Raw genomic sequence first — 23,652 nt, 5'->3', positions numbered from 1 at the left:
GTGACCGTCTTCCTGGTTTCGGTGGGGATCCATCGGAAGATCTTTCGTAAGATGTTGAAGCATGATGAAGAGACGGCGTTGACTTGTCTGGTCATCGAGAGGGAGGAGTCCAGAATGAAGCCCAGGTTGCGTGCGTGGTCCGTTGGTTTGGGTGCGCTGCCCAGGGCAGGGGGCCACCAGGAGTCGTCCCAGGCAGAGGGTGATGATCCAAGGATGAGGACTTCCGTCTTGTCTGAGTTTAGTTTCAGGCGGCTGTTCATCATCCACTCGGCTACGTCTTTCATCCCTTCATGCAGGTTGGTTCTGGCGGTGGCTGGGTCATTGGTGAGGGAGAGGATCAGCTGGGTGTCGTCGGCGTAGGAGATGATGTTGAGGTTGTGATGGCGTGCGATGGCTGCGAGGGGGCTCATGTAGACGTTGAAGAGGGTGGGGCTGAGTGAAGATCCTTGTGGTACGCCGCAGATGACTTCGGTGGCCTCGGATCTGAACGGGGGGAGGCGGACTCTCTGGGTTCTTCCGGTGAGGAACGAGATGATCCACTCTAGAGCCTTCTCTTGAATTCCGATGTTGCTGAGGCGCTGCACTAGGGTGCGGTGGCAGACCGTGTCGAACGCTGCGGAGAGGTCCAGGAGGATGAGGGCCGCTGTTTCCCCATTGTCGAGCAGGGCTCGGATGTCGTCAGTGGCTGCAATGAGGGCTGTCTCGGTGCTGTGGTTGGCTCGGAAGCCGGACTGTGAGTGGTCGAGGGATCCATTAGTCTCGAGGAAGGCGGCCAGCTGTCTGTTGACGGTCTTCTCGATGACTTTGGCAGGAAACGGGAGGAGCGAGATGGGGCGGTAGTTCTTGAGGTCGGTGGGGTCTGCTGATGGTTTCTTCAGGAGGGCGCGGAGTTCGGCATGCTTCCAGCTCTCCGGGTAGGTGGCGGTGTTGAAGGAGCAATTGATGATGTCCCGGAGATGGGGTGCGATGACGGAGTCGGCCTTGTTGAAGACGTGGTGGGGGCATGGGTCAGTTGGTGATCCGGAATGGATAGTGTTCATAGTATGGATGGTGTCTTCGGTGCTGACCGGGGTCCAGGCGCGGAGGGTGGTGTTGGGGGGCGTCTGTTTGGTGGTTGGGTGCGTGGTCTGTGCGCCGAAGCTGTTGTGTATGTCGGCGATCTTGCAGTGAAAGAACGAGGCGAGTGAGTCGCAGAGGTCTTGTGAGGGGGTGATGTCGTTGTTTCCGGCGCTGGGGTTGGAGAGCTCTTTGACGATGCTGAAGAGTTCCTTGCTGTTGTGTGCGTTGTTGTCTAGTCGTTCTTTGAATACTGTCTTCTTGGTGGTGTGGATCAGCTGGTGGTGTTTACGGGACGCGTACTTGAGGGCGGTCATGTTGTCTGTAGTCGGGTTTTTTCGCCAGGCTCTCTCGAGGGTGCGGCAGTTCTTCTTGGAGTTCTTGAGGTCGTTGTTGAACCAGGAGGCTTTCTTGCTGTTGGGCCTGATGGGATGGGTTTTCAGAGGTGCGAGGTTGTCAGCGCAGTTGGTGATCCACTCTGTAAGGTTGTTGGCTGCTTGGTTGGGGTCCGCTGAGCTGGCGGGAGGGTTCTGGCTCAGTGATGTGGAGAGCTGGTCGGTGGTGATCTTGTTCCAGCTCCTGCGGGGAGCCTGTTGTGGGTGGTGGTGAGTCGTGGTTTTTCTGAAGCTGAAGTGGACGCAGCTGTGGTCTGTCCAGTGGAGTCCGGTGGAGTGGCTGAAGGAGATGTACTTGCTGGAGGAGAAGACTGGGTCAAGCGTGTGTCCGGCGTAGTGGGTGGGGGTGTTCACCAGTTGCTTGAGTCCGAGGTTGGCGAGGTTGTCCAGCAGGAGGGTGGTGGTGTTGTTGTCGTTGTTGTTCTCCAGGTGGAAGTTGAGGTCCCCTAGGAGGATGTAGTCGGCGGAGGAGAGGGCGTGAGGGCTGAAGTCTGCGATGTCTTCGCTGAATTGTGTGAGGGGTCCTGGGGGTCTATAGATGAGGGTGCCTCTGAGTGTGGTCTTGGGGTCGGTGTGAATCTGGAAGTGGAGATGTTCGGCAGCTGTGAGGGTGTCGTCGGAGTTGGTCGTGATGCGGATGGTGTTCTTGTGGACAATGGCGATGCCTCCTCCTGTCTGGTTGATGCGGTCCCTCCGGGTGATCTTGTATCCGTCCGGGATGGCGATGGCGATGTCGGGCGCTGAGGAGGCGTTCATCCAGGTTTCTGTGAGGAAGGCGACGTCTGGAGATGTGGTGTCGAGCAGGTTCCAGAGTTCCACGGCGTGTCTGTGGATGGAGCGGGTGTTAAGCAGGATGCACTTCAGGTGGTTGCTGTTGGTGCGATGATGGTGGCGGCTTCGTAGGTCCGGCGTGTAGGCTCGCAGCGGTGGGGGCCAGGGGGTCTGGCGCTGGGCGCGGTCCAGGCGCGGACGGGCGCAGACGGGCTTGCCTTTGGCGCGCCATCGGCGCGGCCGCTGCGCGGCCTCCATATGAGGGGAAGAGGGAGGGAGGAGCAGCTGGGAGGTGGGAGCGGGGTGGCCAATGGGGAGCAAGGGGGCGGAGCTACCGGAGTGTAGCGGCGGGAAACGAACGGGCGGCGCTGGGGTGACGCGACGAGGCTGGAAGAGGGAAGAACACGGTAAGGGCAAACAAGGTAAAAACAATACAATACAGTGGAACAATACCAGGGGCACAGGCACTCGGGGTACAGAAGAAAGAGCGGACACAGGCACTCGGGCACAACGAAGAGGGCGCTGGCGCTAGGTCACTGGAGGCGGGAAAAGGCAGTCAGGGCACAGGAGCACAGGAGCGAGAGCGGTCACGCTGGAGGCTGTGAGGGGAGCGACCTGCCTGAGAACCAGGTGGTGGTGGTGAGAGAGTGGGGACAGAGTGCACACTAAATCGTTGCACTGGAAAGAAGGTTGGGCAAGAGTAGCTTAAGCCCTCAGGTACCCGGGATGAAACGGTAACATCCTCATTTGCACCACTCGGGTGCTGAGGACGTGACTGTTACATCCTGGTATGGGCCCTCGGGGGAAGCGCTAGTGCCTCCCATGGACAGGGATGGAAGGGTAATCGCTTCCCCTTTCAACCCGGCTCCCCCACGGACCCCATCGTGGCATCTGATGACATCAGCGCGCAATTGTGCACTGACCTTATCACAGGCTGCCACCTCCACGCTGGAAGCTCAGCTTCCAGCACGTATCAGAGGAGAAATGCAAAAGCATTTCTCCTCCTCCGATCACGTGACGGGGCGAGAGAGGCATCAAAGGAAAGGAAAGGCCTTTCCTTTCCTTTGATGTCTCTCTCAGCATTTCTGCTGCCCGATAATGCCCACTAGACATCAGGGAGTTTTTTTTTTTTTTGTATGTACACATAAGGGGAGCGGCCCCTTGGGCAAGGGGGCAATTTATTTTAAGGTCATTTCTGCCCCACCCCCACACCCCCTCCGGTGGCAGATACCGCTAGACACCAGGGATTTATTTATTATTATTTTTTTTATGTGGGGAGCTACCACTTAGGCATGGGTCGCTTTCCTGGGGGGGAAAATTAACTTTAGACCATTTCTGCCCCCCTGGGGGGCAGAGTAGCCTATTTTTATTAGGCCAATCTGCCCTCAAGGGGGGCATAGATCACTAGACACCAGGGATTTTTTTTTTTTTTCACCAATTTCACGCAAGGGGAGCAACCCTTAGGCAAGGGTCGCTCCTGGGCGGCGGGGGGGATTTATTTTATGGCCATTTCTGCAGATCAGCCAATTTTTGGAAGGCCCATCTACCCTCAAGGGGGACAGAAAGTCCACTAGAGACCAAGGAAGATTTCTTTTTTTTTTTGGGTAGATGGGGCAATTACTCCCTGTACTGCCATTTGTTAAATTTTGTTTTGACCAATGACTTTGTGTTTCACCACTGCGCATATTAGTTGCTCAATGTTCACCAGTAGCACATGGTATGTTTTGTTCAGTTGAGCCGCCTATGGGCTTTGACATGGCATTAGCCATTACTTTCTGTATTCAGTTTAGCCGCCTATGGGCTTTGACATGGCATTAGTATTAGATATTCTGCCTATTGGCTTTGACATGATATTATATATTGCATTTTGTATTCAGCTTAACTGCCTGTTGGCTTTGACATGATATTATACATTACATTTTGTATTCAGCTCAGCTGCCTATTGGCTTTGACATATTATACATTGCATTTTGTATTCAGCTCAGCTGCCTATGGGCTTTGACAGGATATAAGACATTGCATTTTGTATTCAGTGATACTTAGGTTAGCTGCCCATTGCCTTTAACGTGGAGTTAGACATTGCAGTTGAGAATCCAAGCTGTATTTTTCCAAGCTGTGTTTTTGCACCAGAGAACCAAGATGTTTTTCTCACAGTAGACTAGACATGATAAGAGAGAGTACATGGGTGTTGTTCTCTCTGCTTGAGCTTGGGAACAGGAGTAGTCTTGGAGACCTGGCCAGTCTCCAAAAGGCTTGCTCAGTTTCCCAGGTCTGAGAGGAGGGGGCACACCTTTGTAACGAATGTAACAGGCTGCAGAGAGTCAGATTCGAATCTGCCGGACCTCGTGCTGGAGCTTGGCGCCAGCTGCCAGCAATCCCGTGTGGGTAGATGAATCTCTTTCTCGCGGCTGACAGGGGTCATCAGCTTGCAGACCTTAGAAAGATGAAGCTGTAGATAGTTCCCACACGGTGAAGTATTTGTTTTGCTTTGCATTCAATATCTTATAAATATAACCTGCTGTGTATATTGCAAACTGATATATTTTGTTTGATTAACGCGGACTTGAAAGCTACTAATTCGTCATACATAAAAATTGGGGTTGGGGAAGAATTAACAACAATAAAAGTCTTCTTTGACCTCACAAGTGCATTTCTAGTGTGTTATGTTAGTGCTTTAAAAACTAGATAAGAGGAAAGCACTACAATTGGTACCAGGAGTCGTGGGGTCGGTCATTAAGAGGTGATTAAGAGGGTGTTGACGAGTTGGTAGATTTCTAAGTGCACACTTTAAAAGTGTAATTGTTTTTGTTGTTTGGAGAATTACAGAAATTGTTTTTTTTGGGAGAATCACAGTAGCACAGCAGACCATGTCTGGGAATGCATGTGTTGATAAACTGCCTGATGGTGCTAAGAAAAACTGTGAGTTGTTTTTTGTTTGGAGAATCACAGTAGCACGGCAGACCATGTCTGAGAATGCATGTGTTGATAAACTGCCTGATGGTGCTAAGAAAAACTGTGAATTGTTTTCTGTTTGGGGAATTACAGAAGAAAATGCATGTGTAGCTAAAATGCCTGATAATGCTTTGAGAAATAATTTCTGTTGTACATATGTAGAAAACGTGTCTTTTGGAAGTAATGATGACAGAAAGGTCTGGATACCTTTATCTGCTTACAGAGAAATGCAGGAGAAATGTAGGAAGTTGGAACATGAAAATAGGAATTTACGTGAGCAAATTAGCCCGACTGAAAGTTATAAAAAGGCTGTTTTTGAAGAATCTTTCTTGTCCCATTCCAGTAATGAGGGGGTTAAGACAGCTCCGAGCTGCTTTGAGTTTTCGTGTGAGCCAGGGTTTTTGGCAGCCAAAATGCATTCCTTAACTGATAACACGGACGAGAGAGACCAGAATGTGATTTACGAGTTACCGTTGCAAAATGCACAAGTAAAACGAAGGATTTTAGAGCAAGACACCCCGAGTTTCATTAGCTTGTTTGATTTTTGGAAAAAGAATAGCCCTCATTTGAGTGAAATCCTAACACTTTTGTATATGGTCACTGTGAAAAATTATATGCAGCTGCGCGCTTGTGATTTGGCAAATGAAATAATGCAGACTTTAGGTTTCTGCGCAGCGCAAGAAGGAAATACTTATGTACATGTAACTCAAGAACAAGGAAAGAAAATAGTGCCCCTAGCTAGAATCATACAATGGATCTGCTACTTGCAAGACAGGGCTAGAGTACCAAAGGTAAAAGAGTTACCAATGAAGTTGTGTGCACCATTTGAATTCGTGTCTACTGAAGATAAAAAGCATGTTTTACCAATGAAGTTGTGTGCACCATTTGAATTCGTGTCTACTGAAGATAAAAAGCATGTTTGTTTTACTAATGATTCATTGACTGAAATGTTGTTTTCTGGCACAGGAGAAGGAATGGAGTTGTATAATGTGTGTCAGATTTTAAAGCAAGAGCTACGTGAGATGTGTCATTTTTACGCTGATTTTTGGTTCTTTGCTAATGTTTTAGCTATTTGTTTTTTCACATGGCTTGTACCTAACTGGTTCAATTACCTTGCAGATGTTAATGAGAAAAATTCAGAGAGAGAAGTGTACACCCAGAATTCTGCCTTAGTGGGGATGGCTAAGTGGGTGCCCCAGAAATGTGAACAGCTGAGAGAAAAAGCCACTTACAGGTGGGCAGAGATGAGAGAGATGCACATTCCCCTAGATTTGATAAAAACTGTGCAGCACGCACAAAAGCAATTTGTCATGCAAGCAGTCACAGAGCAGTTGGGGAGAGGAAAGTTACCAGGACAGAAATGGCAAATTGATCAGGTTTTAGGGAAAGTGATTGCTGCAAATTACCAAGGAAAAATCGAAATTATGCTGATACCTAGAAAAGAATCTGATTCATTCATACAAATTGGAGACAGAATGGCCCAAATTGACAAAAGTGCAGTGAATGGAGGTTTGTTAAAGAAGGAGTCTGCCCCAGCCCTTCTGACAGTGCAAGAAAAGGGAAGCTGTGGCGCAGCAGATAAAAACCTCAGTGCTGATGTGTGGGCTGAAGCCCCAAGTGATCCTCCAGAACCTGCAGCGAATGTAACAAAGGGCCCCAAAAACGTCCTGCTGATTATAAAACAGGGAAAGAAAGAGGAAGGGTGCAGTTTAAATGAAAAATGTTATTTGCAAGAAAAGTCATACTTGTTTCTTTTGCAGATCCTACCACGTTTCGCCACTGTCCCTGAGTGTGCTGTGTGGTCCCCTTTCCAGTGTGTGCGTGTGGGGTCGGGGAAGGGACCGAATCCCCAACCTGAACCTGGCTGAGTAAAGTGCCAGCACCATGGATCCATTTTGCGCAAACTGCGCCTTCAGTTCAAGTTCAACTTGTTTGATTGCATTCTTCCACTGGAACTAAGCTGTGTTTTTTTTTTTTTTTTTTTCCTTTCCCTCTCGTATGGAACTCTGACTTTTGCTTACCTTCCAGAAAACCTTTCAGGTGGACCGCGCACCTTTACATGAGCAGAACTCATGCCACATCAAATTGCTAACACTGTTGAATTAGAGACTCATTCAGAGTACAAATTGCCCAGTCTTTTCTATGTAGATGTATCTGATGTGAAAGGTTATGAAATCAATGTGTTAATTCACTTCTATTGCTTTACAGGGATTGCTTTGATCATTCAAATGTGACTTGCTGATAATGTTTTTTTTGTGCTGATGTTTTTTTTGTTTTTGTTTGAAACAAGAGATATGTGAAACAAAAATTCATTGGTCAAAGGGCGGAATGTACTGCCATTTGTTAAATTTTGTTTTGACCAATGACTTTGTGTTTCACCACTGCGCATATTAGTTGCTCAATGTTCACCAGTAGCACATGGTATGTTTTGTTCAGTTGAGCCGCCTATGGGCTTTGACATGGCATTAGCCATTACTTTCTGTATTCAGTTTAGCCGCCTATGGGCTTTGACATTGCATTAGTATTAGATATTCTGCCTATTGGCTTTGACATGATATTATATATTGCATTTTGTATTCAGCTTAACTGCCTGTTGGCTTTGACATGATATTATACATTACATTTTGTATTCAGCTCAGCTGCCTATTGGCTTTGACATATTATACATTGCATTTTGTATTCAGCTCAGCTGCCTATGGGCTTTGACAGGATATAAGACATTGCATTTTGTATTCAGTGATACTTAGGTTAGCTGCCCATTGCCTTTAACGTGGAGTTAGACATTGCAGTTGAGAATCCAAGCTGTATTTTTCCAAGCTGTGTTTTTGCACCAGAGAACCAAGATGTTTTTCTCACAGTAGACTAGACATGATAAGAGAGAGTACATGGGTGTTGTTCTCTCTGCTTGAGCTTGGGAACAGGAGTAGTCTTGGAGACCTGGCCAGTCTCCAAAAGGCTTGCTCAGTTTCCCAGGTCTGAGAGGAGGGGGCACACCTTTGTAACGAATGTAACAGGCTGCAGAGAGTCAGATTCGAATCTGCCGGACCTCGTGCTGGAGCTTGGCGCCAGCTGCCAGCAATCCCGTGTGGGTAGATGAATCTCTTTCTCGCGGCTGACAGGGGTCATCAGCTTGCAGACCTTAGAAAGATGAAGCTGTAGATAGTTCCCACACGGTTAAGTATTTGTTTTGCTTTGCATTCAATATCTTATAAATATAACCTGCTGTGTATATTGCAAACTGATATATTTTGTTTGATTAACGCGGACTTGAAAGCTACTAATTCGTCATACATAAAAATTGGGGTTGGGGAAGAATTAACAACAATAAAAGTCTTCTTTGACCTCACAAGTGCATTTCTAGTGTGTTATGTTAGTGCTTTAAAAACTAGATAAGAGGAAAGCACTACACTCCCGATCCACTCCCCAGGTGGGGCAGAAACCCTACTAGATGCCAGGGAAAAAAAAAAAAAATAGTGGGGTGTTGGCGACCAACCAGTATGGACATGGTTATGCCCCCACCTGAACTGAATGGGTTAAAAGTCTTTCAGCTCTTCCCCACACACTAAAACATCTTCTCCCAAGGCAAGTAAGAGGACATTTGATGGTTTTGGTTTTACATTTAGGGCCATGAGGGCTTGACTAACTCAAAATCGTCGCACTTGGAATGGTGAGGGCTGCACGTTTTGGACGCTGCCATGTTGAAAAATCCACAAGACCTAGACACATCTGAAAACTAAACATCTGGGTGAGTCCAGGGTGGTGTTCTTTACATGCAGCCGCACCATTTTCTTACTCACAATGCCCTGCATACTTCCAACTTTGCTGGAAATCATACATTTTTACCACATTTTTGTGATGGAACCTTCCGGAATCTGCAGGAATTCACAAAATTCCTACCACCCAGCATTGTGGCATCCATACCCATAAAAAATCTGCCCACTTGTCAGTCTAAAAACGTTTTTTTTCAAACTGCCCTTCTGGACCCGCTTTGGTTACCCCTAATCTTTTACATGTTTTGGCTCTTCCCTGTCACAGGCACTTGGCCCACCTACACAAGTGAGGCATCATTTTTACCGGGAAACTGAGGGGAACGTTGAGTGGTAGGAAATTTGTGCCTGTGCAGTGATCCCACACAGAAATGTGGGGAAAATTTGTTTTTTTTTTTTTAGCTAAATTTGAGGTATGCTGAGGATTCTGGGTAAGAAAACACTAGGGGATCCACACAAGTCACACTTCCCTGGATTCCCTTGCATTTCTAGTTCTCACCAGTGTTTGAGTTTGGTAGGTTTCCCTAGATGGCTGCTGAGCCCAGGACCAAAAACATAGGTGCACCCCCGCAAAAACAGGTTGTTTTGTATTTGATAATTCTGATGTGTCTACATAGTGTTTTGGGGCATTTCCTGTCGCAGGCACTAGGCCTACCCACACAAGTGAGGTACCATTTTTATCGGGAGACTTGGGGGAATGCTGGGTGGAAGGGAATGCTGGGTGGAAGGAAATATGTGGTTCCTCTCAGATTCCTGAACTTTCTGTCACTGAAATGTGAGGAAAGTGCTTTTTTTGGCTAAAGTTGGAGGTTTGCAAAGGATTCTGGGTAACAGAACCTGGCGAAAGCCCCACAAGTCACCCCATCCTGTATTCCCCTAGGTGTCTAGTTTTACAAAACGCACAGGTTTGTTAGGTTTCCCTAGGTGCAGGCTGAGCTAGAGGCCAAAATCCACAGCTAGGCACTTTGCAAAAAAAACTCGTCAATTTCAATGTAAAAATGTGATGTGTCCATGTTGCATTTCCGGTCGCCGGCACTAGGCCTACCCACACAAGTGAGGTACCATTTTTATCAGGAGACTTTGGGGGGGGGGGGGGGGTGACCAGAAAAGAAGAACAAGTGTTATTGCCCCTTGTCTTTCTCAACATTTTTTCCTTCCAAATGTAAGACAGTGTGTAAAAAAAACCATCTATTTGAGAAATGTCCTGTAATTCGCATGCTAATATGGGGATCCCGGAATTCATGGATGTGCAAATAACCACTGCTTCTCAACACCGTATCTTGTGTCCATTTTGGAAATACAAAGGTTTTCTTGATACCTATTCTTCACTCTTTATATTTCAGCAAATAAATTGCTGTATACCGGGTATACAATGAAAACCAATTGCAAGGTGCAGCTAATTTATTGGCTCTGGGTACCTAGGGCTCTTGATGAACCTACAAGCCCTATATACCCCCGGCAACCAGTAGAGTTCAGCAGATGGAACAGTATATTGCTTTAAAAAAATCTGACATCGCAGGAAAAAGTTACTGAGTAAAATGTGGAGAAAAAAGGCTGTTTTCTCACATCAATTTCAATATTTGTTTTTTTCAGTTGTTATTTTCTGTAAGAAAACCTTATAGGATCTACACAAATGACCCCTTGGTGAATTCACAATTCTGTCTACTTTTCGGAAATGTTTAGCTTTCCGGGATCCAGCATTGGTTTCACACCCATTTCTGTCACTAACTGGAAGGAGGCTAAAAGCACAAAAATTTTAAAACTGGGGAATGTCCCAGTAAAAAGCCAAAAATGTGTTGAAAATGTGGCTTTCTGATTCAAGTCTGTCTGTTCCTGAAAGCTGGGAAGATGGTGATTTTAGCACCACAAACCGTTTGTTGATGCCATTTTCAAGGGAAAAAAACCACAAGCCTTGCTCTGCAGCCCTTATTCCTATTTTTTTTCTATTTTAAATGAAATGTTAGTTGTATTTTAGGTAATTTCTTGGTCTCCTTCAGGGGAACCCACAAACTCTGGGTACTTTTGGAATCCCTAGGATGTTGGGGAAAAAAAGGATGCAATTTTGGAGTGGGTAGCTTATATGAACAAAAGGTTATGAGGGTCTAGGTGCGAACTGCCCCAAATATCCCAAAAAAGGCCTGGCAGCAAAGGGGTTAAATAAGGCTGAGGAAGAAAGCAAGCCTGAGTGGGAAAGTACAGGAAGAATGTGCCAAGCGATTAATTAGATGTACTGTTTGCACCTATTTTGGATATTTCAGTTTCTACAATCTACTAGCTGTGGATAAACTCATCAGGACTCCTACTTTTGCGAAACAAAAGCAAAATAATATTTCAGGAAAAAAGCAGCCAATATGGCCTCGTTTTTAAAATATAACAAAGTGCAGTATATGGATGAGAAGAGTGACAGCTGTTCTCAAAACAAAAGGCGAGTAAAGGATGTGGCGCTATGACCAGAGCACCCTACTTGGTAAATGAGAAAACAGGTTCGAGTTTCCGCGTCGACATCTACACCCGGTGATTCTTAGCAAATCACTTAGGGGGTGATTCTAACCCTGACGGGCGGCGGAGGCCGCCCGCCAGAGTTCCCCCCTCCAGAACACCGCTCCGCGGTCATAAGACCGCTGCGGTGATTCTGGGTTTTCCACTGGGCTGGCGGGCGACCGCCAAAAGGCCGCCCGCCAGCCCAGTGGAAAACAACCTTCCCACGAGGACGCCGGCTCAGAATTGAGCCGGCGGAGTGGGAAGGTGCGACGGGTGCAGTTGCACCCGTCGCGAATTTCACTGTCTGCAATGCAGACAGTGAAATTCCTTGTGGGGCCCTCTTACGGGGGCCCCTGCAGTGCCCATGCCATTGGCATGGGCACTGCAGGGGCCCCCAGGGGCCCCACGACAACCCATACCGCCATCCTGTTCCTGGCGGGAGAACCGCCAGGAACAGGATGGCGGTATGGGCTGTCAGAATCCCCATGGCGGCGCAGCGAGCTGCGCCGCCATGGAGGATTCTAATGGGCCGCGGAAAACCGGCGGGAGACCGCCGGTTTTCCACTTCTGACCGCGGCAAAACCGCCGCGGTCAGAATGCCCTGCGGGGCACCGCCAGCCTGTTGGCGGTGCTCCCGCCAACCCTGGCCCGCCGGGGTCAGAATGACCCCCTTAATCTCCCCGTGGCTAACAAATAAATAACTAATGTCCTTGTGTAATATAACTGGGGCTGATTTAAATCACTCCAATACCTTCGGGTCGAATTTGTGCTATATAGAAATGTTAAAATAAATAAATAAAACAAAAAAGTAGTAACAATTACAGCGCGAGCAGCAGACAGACTTAAGATAAAATAATCTTTACGTGGCCACTCGCCACAGAAAGAAAAGTAGGTGCGGTAATGCGAATACAAACTTTAAGTCATCCTGTTTTATTAACTTTGTTTCCAGCACCCACTGAACAAATTAAAACAATCAAAACAATTTAAAAAATGGCAAAAAAATCTCAGAGAGTGTTAATAGAATGGTATTTGGTCTTGCCTGGACCCTGCATGTAATGGTGCACACCGGTGGAAGGAGTACTGCGCACAGATAATGTTTGCAGGCCATCCTCTGAGTACTGCGGATAGGATTCTATGTACAGCGCACGCGTGCCCAGCTGGGCCAAATCAGCTGCGGATATTGAGGACAGTGGTCAAAGCCTATCATAACATTCTCTGAAGATACTTTCACTAAGGGAAGTTATGATCCTCTATCGAGATCACACGCTAATCTATGTTAACAAATAAAAAGCTTACAGGTTCCCTGAAAACCTGCATTTAAGTTATAATGCGGTTAAAATCCAAAACATGTAAAGTAGGAAGGGAACCATTAACCCCTTCAAATGCACTTCTTGTAACCCTACATCAACGGTATAACACACAAGGGACCAATGACATCATAGATAGCATCTCATGTGAAATCACCAAGAACACCAACAGCTCACCAACCAGTACTAAGAAGCCACACGAAAAGGCATCCCAGGCCTGTCGTAATGCCCTATGTCATGTATTCCATATGGCCACAGGCATATGGAATGGCCTGCATCTATGCACTGCACTCAGAGCACTGATCCATAAGGCATGTTTTATTTATGGCAACACGGGTCATGCCACAAGCAGGGGGATAAAGATGGCAATTTGGCACAAGTTGTGCAGGGACACTGTCTTAGAACAATGACTGCGTGAGCAAGTGGTCAATGATGATAGAGACTAGAACAAGGTTTTGGCTCAAAATAGCTTGACACAACCACTAAACATCTAGTTTCAGAAGAAAGGTATGATTGTAGGAGTTGGACGTCAATTAATGCTGAAACCTTTGAGTGTTGGGCCACGCAAATTTCCTGAGATTCCATGTACAGAAGTCAGTGCTTAGAGTATGAATACTTGCTGTACTCAACGCCACTGGTAGATATTCAGAACAGAGAGGCATTTGGAAACACTAGCATCCGTAGCTTCAAAAAGGTGCCAAAATGGAGAACTTTTTTCTGGGTGAGCAGGGTGTGGGTTAAGTTAATAATGGATGGACATGCATTTCATTGGAAGGGTTTCAAGATCCAGGCAGTGAGGATGGCCTCGTAGAAGGTTTTTCCCCAATGATTTTACAATAAAGGTGAGATTCACTAGGGTTACTGGCTTTAAGCGCTTAATTTTATTAGCTATGCAAGGACTAGGTGAGACATGGTACTGTGCTGTCTTTGTTGTGGATAAGTTGTTTACCTGGATAGAGATAATGTGGCAATGAGTTGAGTGTGGGGGTAGTGGACTTGTAAATTGACTTGTACATTAATTCACTGTCTTGCCTCCACTATTGCTTTGATCAATGTTATCAGTTTTATTTAAGCAGTGAAGACGGATAGAAGTGTTAAAAAGTCAATGATGGTTTCCTTTATTTAGGTGATCTCTCCACACCAGAAGTATACGTTTGTGGTGATCAGGTAAGGGGAGTGCAGAATTTAATGCACCCAGAATGCTGGCTTAGATTTTAATGAGGTCACCATCCTAGTGGTATTGATGCCTTGGTCTTAGATGTAGAGGTCAGTTCCATGGTCGGGAGAGGTGAAGGATTTGCTGGGATGTGATATTGTGTAGATTAGAGAAGGTAATCGTCACAAGGCAAGTGACATTTTAGGGTTTCACAGTAAAGAAAGAGAAGATGCAGGACCGTGCTACTCTGTGGATGGATAATAATCACTACGAATTGTGTAAGGGTGGTCTATGCATTACACAATATATTCAATGAGGAAAGACCATGTACATTATTTGTAATGAGCTAGGAGTGAGCCAAGTTTTCTTGATGTGGTTTGAATCTATGCCTTTCATCATTTGCCTTCACTGCTTTTTTTGTACAGTCTTAACTATATAGACAGGCCACAGGCTTAGAGCATGAACTTGGCCGGTCACGCCATTCCCAAGCACAAAAGTTTATTACTTAAGCCTTAAAAATACAGGTTTATTTTTAGTTCATGTTTGGAGAAATCAAAAAATGAACAAGTTCATAAACAAACTGGATGATCAACCAATAACTGAAGGTCCTATGCGTGTACAATGTGCACGTTCATCCTGAGAAGTAAAAATGGAACATTAAGTTAACTATTTGATGAAAGAAGCCTCTTCCTGTATCCTCGCCCATACATCCACAAGTAAAAGCATGATATAGTTGCTTTGTTCCTTTCTGACCCCTCACAAAAGAAGGCCTCTTGTGAATTACTAACTTGAAAATACAAGGTTCACACAGACTCCATTTGTTAGGTCTCGCCTGCTATAGTGCATGAGCTGCATGCGCTCTCACATGCAAGAGATATTGCATACAACAAGGGGCTTGCAGCCAGCCAATTCCTTAACATATGTTGACTATTGTTACTCTTATTTGCTGCTTTGCAATCGGCCAGTGTCTGTTGGCTTCATTTCCATTTCGGCTAGAGCATGGACCAAGTACTTAATGCTTCAGCTTGATTGCCGTCCTGCTGCTGATCGCTCTGTGATTGAGGTACTGCTTCAACTTTCTTCTTCTTCCAGGTCGTCCTTGTTGAACCTCTTGTAAATAGCATGTACTACTTTACTATGCCACACAAATTTCAAAGGAGACATTTTCTCTGATGAAATGGATGTTAATTGTGACAACAGTTGGTAACTGCATTTATTGTGACGAGACGTCATCTGTTTCCATTTGTGTTTTCAGTAGGACACAGACATGGGCACAATTATTTTCTATGTGATGGCATTTGTTGCCAAATATTTTATTTTCTTTATCACACATGGGGAGATTTACTGATTTGCTCAGAATCCCAGTGGTGTTGTGCTGATACCTAACAAGCACTGGCAAAGCCAAAAGATCAAGTCTTTGAGACTACGGGCTCTGCCACTGCCCTTTTGTTCGGGCTTTATAGCATGGGCACTGACTACTTTAGCAATGATTTGTAGCCATGCTGTACAGCAGCGTGGCTCCTGCGTAGCATGGCTAAAAATTCTGATAAAAAGGACTATGATGCATGGAGGGCTAAGGCGCTTAAAAACAAACCCATTATCCCTGACTGCGACATTGTGCTTTTTTGGTCGAGAGTGCAAGCTCTTTGACCTGCTGTAAGAATTGTGGGCTCCTAGCCATGCCCACTGCACACCCATCACTTTCACTCCTTCATGGGCTTGCCTTTCGAAACTCACTTTTCAATGGTAAATGCTTTACGTTTATACCTCCCTGGTGACGTTTTGCTACGCCTTGCAGACTGCCCCTGTTACATGAATAATTGCACTATTGCAGATAGGTTTGACTGTGAGCAAACTTCTTTTTTCTTTTGTGTCTTCTTCACGGTCACGCTCATGGCAGCCATGGCACTTGAATCGGCTTGCTAATGTCAACTAATGTTTTACACTTCATTTTCAATTTATGTGGCAAGAAAAGTCCAGTTAGGAATTTACAGCGCCAATAGCTCTAACTCGAGCAAATGCGAGAACCATTGCATTGCAAATGCTTGTTTACATTAGTTTTAGCCACTGCTGCACAGCATGGCTACTAAACATTGTCAGAGCCAATAGCTCTCTCATGCGATACCTACTGGCTTTTGCTACTCCTTGTTACCCATACTTCCCATCTTTTGGTGTGTCGTAAGTCAGTGCATTTTATCACCATTATCTGCTTACGCATCGCTTTGTTTTTATCTTTCCAATATTCATACACCTTTTTTGTAACAAAACTAAAACTTTCAGCACACAGCACAATACTTCCTCCAAGAAGATGTCCTTTAGAACTGCCTGACACTATTTATAATATCTTACAACATATCGATGGATTAGGCAATTCACAGGAAGACAGCAGCCTGACTGGCCAACATGGAGTCAGTCCAAACATCGGAGCCATGTTAGTACTACAGGCTTTGAAACCACAAAAGGTATACTGGAATAACATTACTCAGTCATTGGATTACAGCACACCTGATGAAATACAGTACCTGTCTGAATGATTTTCAGAGGTTGCACTTTACTTTTCGAAACCAGTGCTTTCGAAGCTGGGGGAGCAGGAACGCTTTTGGAACGGGTAATTGTTGGAGTTGTGGCGACATTTTTGGGACTGTTAGTACCAGTTGCTGCTAAAATGGAGAAGGGGAAAAACACAGTGCATTACAATCAAGAAATGCAAAGCTAATCAACAAGAGTAAATAATTATAAAACTGCACACATACACATCTACACGCTGAAGACATGCTATCAATTTTTTCAACTATTGCATACGTGAATATATATACATATATATATATATATATATATATATATATATATATATATATATATATTTTACAAAGACACACATAGCCACAAAGGATTTCAGCTCAAGGTTCGAATCAGAAGTCATAACAATATATGCTGTCATTACCGTATGTACTAAGCACAAGACAAGAACAGTAGTTTTTTCTCCACTATGACGGTACACTTGTTGCACCCCTTCGGGTTTCAGGTCAGGTCCTAGACTGTGCTTTGTCAGGGACAGACCAGGGCCTCCGCCAGAGACTATATTTCTGGAATGTCCAGGCCAAATAAATAGTCAGGAAACCACATTCACATGTAGTTAGTTGGTTACTCAAGGCAGGGTTCCCACCCGTATACCATTCCCATCCAAACAGAAAGCAATCCTAGCGGCAGTCAGACCATTAGACTGATTCTAGTGCTTTTAAAATTAGTATAGCACTATATCACATTCAATGATATTGGTTCTCCTTTCTCCAAGCGTAGCTTTCTCTAAATTGCGAACTGTTCATTACTCTCTATTTTATTGTGCAAACTGCCTACACCTCATTTCACTGACAACAATCTTTTCGTGTTTGAAACTTATCCATGCAAACGAATACTTATGTCCTCTAGCATATCCATTCATCCCACTAACGTTTTGCAAGAACTCAAAAGCCCCCAGTAATTATCACACCAAAACTCTACTAATCTAACTTGCCACATAGACCTGTAGCAAAAACAAAAAATACTCACGGCTAACGGCACAAGACTAATCTCAATAACCACCAATACTCACTTGATCAACCACTACCGCTGGATTCTGGAGTAGCGTGTCACTTGCTGTAAACCACTTCGATGCCCCACCGGGGGGTAATAAGTGCTATATAAATCTATGTGCAGTACAATGCAATGTAAAGTAAGACTAATGCCCAGTAAAAACAGCCCAAAAACTTGTGTCACCACATGGCTTGCATCGAGCACAAGGAACACTCGAAAGGAAAGGTAATCAGAATACAAGGATGAAGCTACACAGTCCTATTAACAAGATAACTTGGCACCATGAAGCAAATGGTACACCACAGTGTGAATTCTCAAGTTGACTCCGGCCTTAACTCGCACACAATGGAGGGTCTTTCTTAAATGAGAGGTTTTGTCTCAGAGAGGACAAAGAGCATACGACCTTCTGCTTTAAGTAGTCCTAGCAGTCAAGTAAGCTGGACATCTGGCAGGCCATCCTATAAGGGGTTTGTCGAGTCTTTGAAGAGCTAGCACAACACTCCGCATAGTCTGTGCAATTTATATTGGCATTCTCAAAGACCACTACCTCACAGACCCAAACCCCAGCCCCTCTACCTCCCAGGGTCCCCAGGTCAATGTAAAGTTTAAGACACAAGTTGGCATCACATATGAAGACCAGGTTCTTAAATCAGTCAGAGAACCTGGCTGGAGATACTAAGCAGGGTGGGTAGATGCAGACAGAGAAATAAAAAGGAGTGACTATACCTCAGGACTAGGTATATTAAATTAATCTTTTCTGCATTTAGTTTCAGGCTGCTAGCTCCCAGTTAGTTTAGAATCTTGGAAAGGCTATTTTTCATACCTTGAGATGTGCAATTCGGGAAAGTCATCTAAAAGAGATCTGGATATCATTTGCCAGGAGTGGAAAATTGAGTTCTTCTAGAGCAAAGGAAGAAGAGGGCTAATATACACGGATAATAATAAAGGGCAGAGCCTAGAGAAACTCTGCAATCAACTGCCAGTAAACTGACGAAAACCGGACATGCTGGATTGAACCTCAAAAAGGATTCAAGATGTTGTAGCGATGGACCTGCGATTCTGACATTTTGGGGGTCATTCCGACCCTGGCGGTAAAAACCGCCAGGGCCGCGAACGACTGAAAGCACCGCCAACATACTGGCGGTGCTTCCTGGGCCATTCTGACCGCGGCGGTAAAGCCGCGGTCAGAAAACGGGATTAACCCCGGTTGGCCCAATCCGCCATGGCAGCGCTGGATTCTGACCCCCTTCCCGCCAGCCTGTTTCTGGCGGTTTTCACCGCCAGGAATAGGCTGGCGGGAACGGGTGTCCTGGGGCCCCTGGGGGCCCCTGCACTGCCCATGCCACTCGCATGGGCAGTGCAGGGGTCCCCTAACAGGGCCCCAGTATGCTTTTCACTGTCTGCCTAGCAGAGAGTGAAAAGCGCGACGGGTGCAACTGCACCCGTCGCACACCTGCAACACCGCTGGCTCCATTCGGAGCCGGCTTCAGTGTTGCAGGCCGCTTTCCCGCTGGGCCGGCGGGCGCTATATTGGCTAGCGCCCGCCGGCCCAGCGGGAAAGTCAGAATGGCCCCACCGGTCTTTCGACCGCGGAGCGGCCATATGGCGGTTCCCGGTCGGAATGAGGGCCTTAGTGTTTCAGCATGAGGACATTAACAAATTCTGAATGTGTTGAATGCTGATGAGATATCTAACCAATAACCATAAGCAGCCCCCTGACCACCAACCAAGTCATTCCATGTGTCCAATAAGGCAGCCTTGGTGTAAAGTATTGGACACCACTGGTCTGATGTGAGTGTAGTAGACCATGGAAAGCCAAATGAACCAGAAAGTTCCTTACACATGGGAGCCCTGTTTAAGGAATGGCATTACATAAACTACTGTCAAAGTTTGGTGAATGTCCATGACAGCATTAACGTTTTGAACTAAAAAACAAAAAAACACAGAAATTTACCAGTTATAGTTAGCAGAGCTAAATATATCTTGCACCCTCACCATGCACTGCTTACGACCTCACATATTACATCATTCATAATTTGCTCTACAACATTTATGACATCACTGATGACATCTCACATGGCATCATTGATGATATCACTGAAGACATCATCCAAGCTTCTTTTGTACACATTACTCTGTAAACTAGCATGGTATTAGAGGCCTGCAAATAAGTACAAAATAGCTCTGAATAATAATAAGGATAATTAATGCTATAACAAGTACAACTCCCTTGGGTGCAGCACGCATGTGTTATGTGCAACACTGATCCTATACCATAGGCTTCACGGGTAGCTTAGTTCACATTAACAAACAACCACAGATGTATGGAAAACCCTCATTACATATTATGGTGTTCAATCTGTATAAACTGTTTAGTGAAAGCCACGTTTCTAAAAATACTAAATGTCTGTTCCAAAACGAATGCCCTACTATGAACAGCTTTTACCTGAATCGAACCCCTGACAGTCACCGAACCTACACTGAGAAATTATGTTGATATGAGTAGAGCAGTGGGTACTGTAAACACTATTCACTCTATGAAAATAGTTTACTCTGTACCACACTGTTCAGACAGTAAAACTCTCATGAGAAAAATACTACAGAATATTAAAACTTATCTAGTCAGAAGTGTACACTCTTTGTAACACTTAGCAAGAAAGACACTATTTGCTTAAACTAAGTAACGTCTGGAGGTGCTAAAGATTATACTGCTTGCAGCCTTCACACTGTGGTAAAAGCTTTACAGATACACCATCTTCACAACGCAAAACAAGCGCATGTACATAGCTTGATAATTGGTGAAATAAAGCTTCCTGGGCCAATCAGAACACTCTAATTTTAAAATAGTGTTTCTGCAAGAGTCTCTTGCGGACCCAACCATCCAGATATACAATTATTTTTTAATCTTAATTTCTTAAAAGCAGCTGAACGGATTTAGAACAAATCGAAAAAAGGCACAATCTGCAGACAAAGAGCTATCTTCGGGCTGAATTCAGTGCAATTCTGTTCAGCAGTTTTTAGTGTAGCTTGTCTCAAAAAAGCCTATGGAAAATGCATGGGGATTTGTTTGCGTTTTGGGACTCTCCTTTTTTTCCTCTGTCCCCACTTTCCAGATATCCCTGAAACTTTCCAAGCACTGACTAGTCAAACAGTAGCACCTTTTAGTTTGGATAGTTTTGTGGACATTTGTCTAATGGTGCCAAAGATATTAACAACACAAAATCACTTTTCCTATGATACAGCAGATCTAACTATAAATACCTAGTGGCAAGTATATATATATATATTTTCACTGAACAAAACAAAGGTTACATGGACATTATAGTTAGGTCCTGCATTTACTTCCACCAATACAAGCACTCATACTTTCAGTCATACCTACATATAACCACTTACAGATACTGGATGACATCATCAGTGATTTAATTTAAGATGTCATCAGTGATGTCACCGACTATGTCATGAGTGATATAATACATGAGCTGATAAGCAGTGCATTACAGGGGTGCAATTTATGGTTAGCTTAGGTAATTATAAATGCTGAATTTCTCTGGTTTTGTGGAAGTAAATACAGCACCGAACTATAACGTCCCTGCAACCTATGTTTTTTTTTCAATTAATTTCTATGTTTTTTTAAATTCTAGTTCACAATTATAATCTTCTTGTAGCCTTTGTTTTTTCAGTGAATTTCTATGTGTTTTTAAGGTATATTGATTTTCATTACTATATGTTAATTCAACCATGGCCATGCATGGCCAAAGGGGAGTTAGCGGCAGCGTATCTCTCAGGGTGTGAGAATAGGTGTAAGAGGGTGTATCTGGGGTGGTAGTGGTTGTAAGAGGGTGTATCTGGGGTGGTAGTGGTTGTGAGAGTGTCTGTCTGGGTGTGCGAGTGAGTGCATCAGTGTCTTAGTGGGTGCGTCGGTGTCTCAGTGGGTCTGTGAATGGGTGCATGAGGGTATGAGTGGGTCTGTGCATCTGTATGAGTGGGTGTGTGAGTAGGTGCATGAGTCTCTGAGTGCATGGATAAGTGAATGAATTAGTGTATGGATGAGACTATGGGTTCTCACCCAATTTGTTTTTCATTTTCCTGAATAATTTGCAAATATTTTCAAATATCCCGCATGGTGATGCAAAATTATTTTAAACCCATAATTTGCCCCGAAAACACACCTATATCATACCCTTGAGGTCAGGGTACCTCCAACCTGATCCCTTATGCCACTTTCAATTAGGATTTTCACCCTCGGGAATATGTCCTGTGAAATAAAATGGCGGCCGCAACTTTCTAGTCAGGTTGTGGTCAGTGAATTACAGCGCTTCTTTTCACACACATATTAGCGAAAGTGTGAAAATATTCGCAAATTATTCTCGAGCCAAGATATACAAAATTAGATTCCCTTTAATATCTCAAAAACTACTGAATGGATTTACACCAAATAAGCGAACGCGTACTCTGTGTACCGAAATCCAGCTTTCTGCCACATTTGGTGCGATTCTGTCAAGTAGTTCGGGCTGTAGACGTGTCTAAAGGTCCTATGGGAATTAACATGGGAAACAACTTTTTTCACCCTCCATTTTTCTCTGCCCCTGCTTCATGGATCACCCAAAACTTTCTGTGTGCAACAAGAATCACTGCAACACTTTTTTTGGAAACTTTTGTGAAGATTTGTTGGCATGAGACGCTGCAGATTCACATGCTGTGCATATCCCGCCACCTAGTGTTGGGCTCGGAGTGTTACAAGTTGTTTTTCTTCGAAGAAGTCTTTTCGAGTCACGAGATCGAGGGACTCCTCCCATTTCGGCTCCATTGCGCATGGGCGTCGACTCCATCTTAGATTGTTTTCCCCGCAGAGGGTGAGGTAGGAGTTGTGTTTATAGTAATAATGCCCATGCAATGGAGTAAGTATGTATGTACATAATGTGCTTAAAAGCATTATATTTTAATTTTTTTTTTTTTTTTTTTTTTTAATGTACAAGTTTAATTTTAGTCAACTTAAAACGGCCACAGGCTCCCGGGGAGGTGGGAGGGCGCATGTGAATCTGCAGCGTCTCATGCCACGAACAGATGTATACTGGGTAAGTGACATTTTCCGTTCGATGGCATGTGTAGCTGCAGATACACATGCTGTGCATAGACTAGTAAGCAGTTATCTCCCCAAAGCGGTGGTTTAGCCTGTAGGAGTTGAAGTTGTCTGAAATAATGTTCTTAGTACTGCTTGTCCTACTGTGGCTTGTTGTGTTGTTAACACATCCACGCAGTAATGTTTAGTAAATGTATGAGGTGTAGACCATGTGGCTGCCTTACATATTTCTGGCATTGGTATATTACCTAGAAAGGCCATTGTGGCGCCTTTCTTTCTAGTGGAGTGTGCCTTTGGTGTAATAGGCAGTTCTCTTTTAGCTTTGACATAACAGGTTTGAATACATTTAACTATCCATCTGGCAATGCCCTGTTTGGATATTGGATTCCCTGTATGAGGTTTTTGGTAAGCTACAAACAGTTGTTTTGTTTTGCGAAACTGTTTAGTTCTATCAATGTAGTACATTAGAGCTCTTTTCTGTCTAATGTATGTAATGCTCTTTCAGCTACAGAGTCTGGTGTGGAAAAAACACTGGGAGTTACACAGTTTGGTTTAAATGGAATGGTGATATAACCTTTGGCAAAAATTTTGGATTTGTGCGTAGAACCACTTTATGTTTGTGTATTTGTATAAAGGGTTCTTGTATGGTAAAGGCTTGTATTTCACTCACTCTTCTGAGGGATGTGATAGCTATTAGAAAGGCTACTTTCCAGGTTAAGTATTGCATTTTGCGAGAGTGCATGGGTTCGAATGGTGGACCCATGAGTCGCGTCAATACAATATTGAGGTTCCATGAAAGAACTGGTGGTGTTCTTGGTGGAATGATCCTTTTTAGACCCTCCATAAATGCTTTTATGACTGGGATTCTAAATAGTGAAGTTGAATGTGTAATTTTCAGATATGCTGAAATTGTTGTGAGATGTATTTTAATGGATGAAAAGGCTAAGTTTGATTTTTGTAAGTGTAGTAAGTAGCTTACAATGTCTCTTGCGGACGCGTGTAATGGTTGAATTTGATTATTTTGACAGTAATAAACAAATCGTTTCCATTTATTTGCATAGCAATGTCTTGTAGTAGGTTTTCTAGCCTGTTTGATGACTTCCATACATTC

The 23,652-nt window shown here is 44.6% G+C and overlaps 1 protein-coding gene across 5 annotated transcripts in view; it reads right to left on the bottom strand.

Annotated features, from left to right (window-relative positions):
• MTUS1 (microtubule associated scaffold protein 1) overlaps window positions 1-23,652 on the bottom strand; it is an 810,444-nt gene that overhangs the window by 381,891 nt on the left and 404,901 nt on the right. For all 5 annotated transcript variants that reach the window (XM_069200374.1, XM_069200403.1, XM_069200384.1 and 2 more), the window contains one exon: window positions 16,408-16,545. In XM_069200374.1, coding sequence (XP_069056475.1) covers window positions 16,408-16,545 — 138 coding nt within the window. The remainder of the gene's footprint in view (window positions 1-16,407; window positions 16,546-23,652) is intronic.

The sequence above is a fragment of the Pleurodeles waltl genome, chromosome 1_2 (assembly GCF_031143425.1).
Source record: "Pleurodeles waltl isolate 20211129_DDA chromosome 1_2, aPleWal1.hap1.20221129, whole genome shotgun sequence".
NCBI classification, from domain to species: domain Eukaryota; kingdom Metazoa; phylum Chordata; class Amphibia; order Caudata; family Salamandridae; genus Pleurodeles; species Pleurodeles waltl.
Note: the sequence above shows the minus strand (reverse complement) of the source record. Positions and strands in the feature narration are given on the sequence as shown.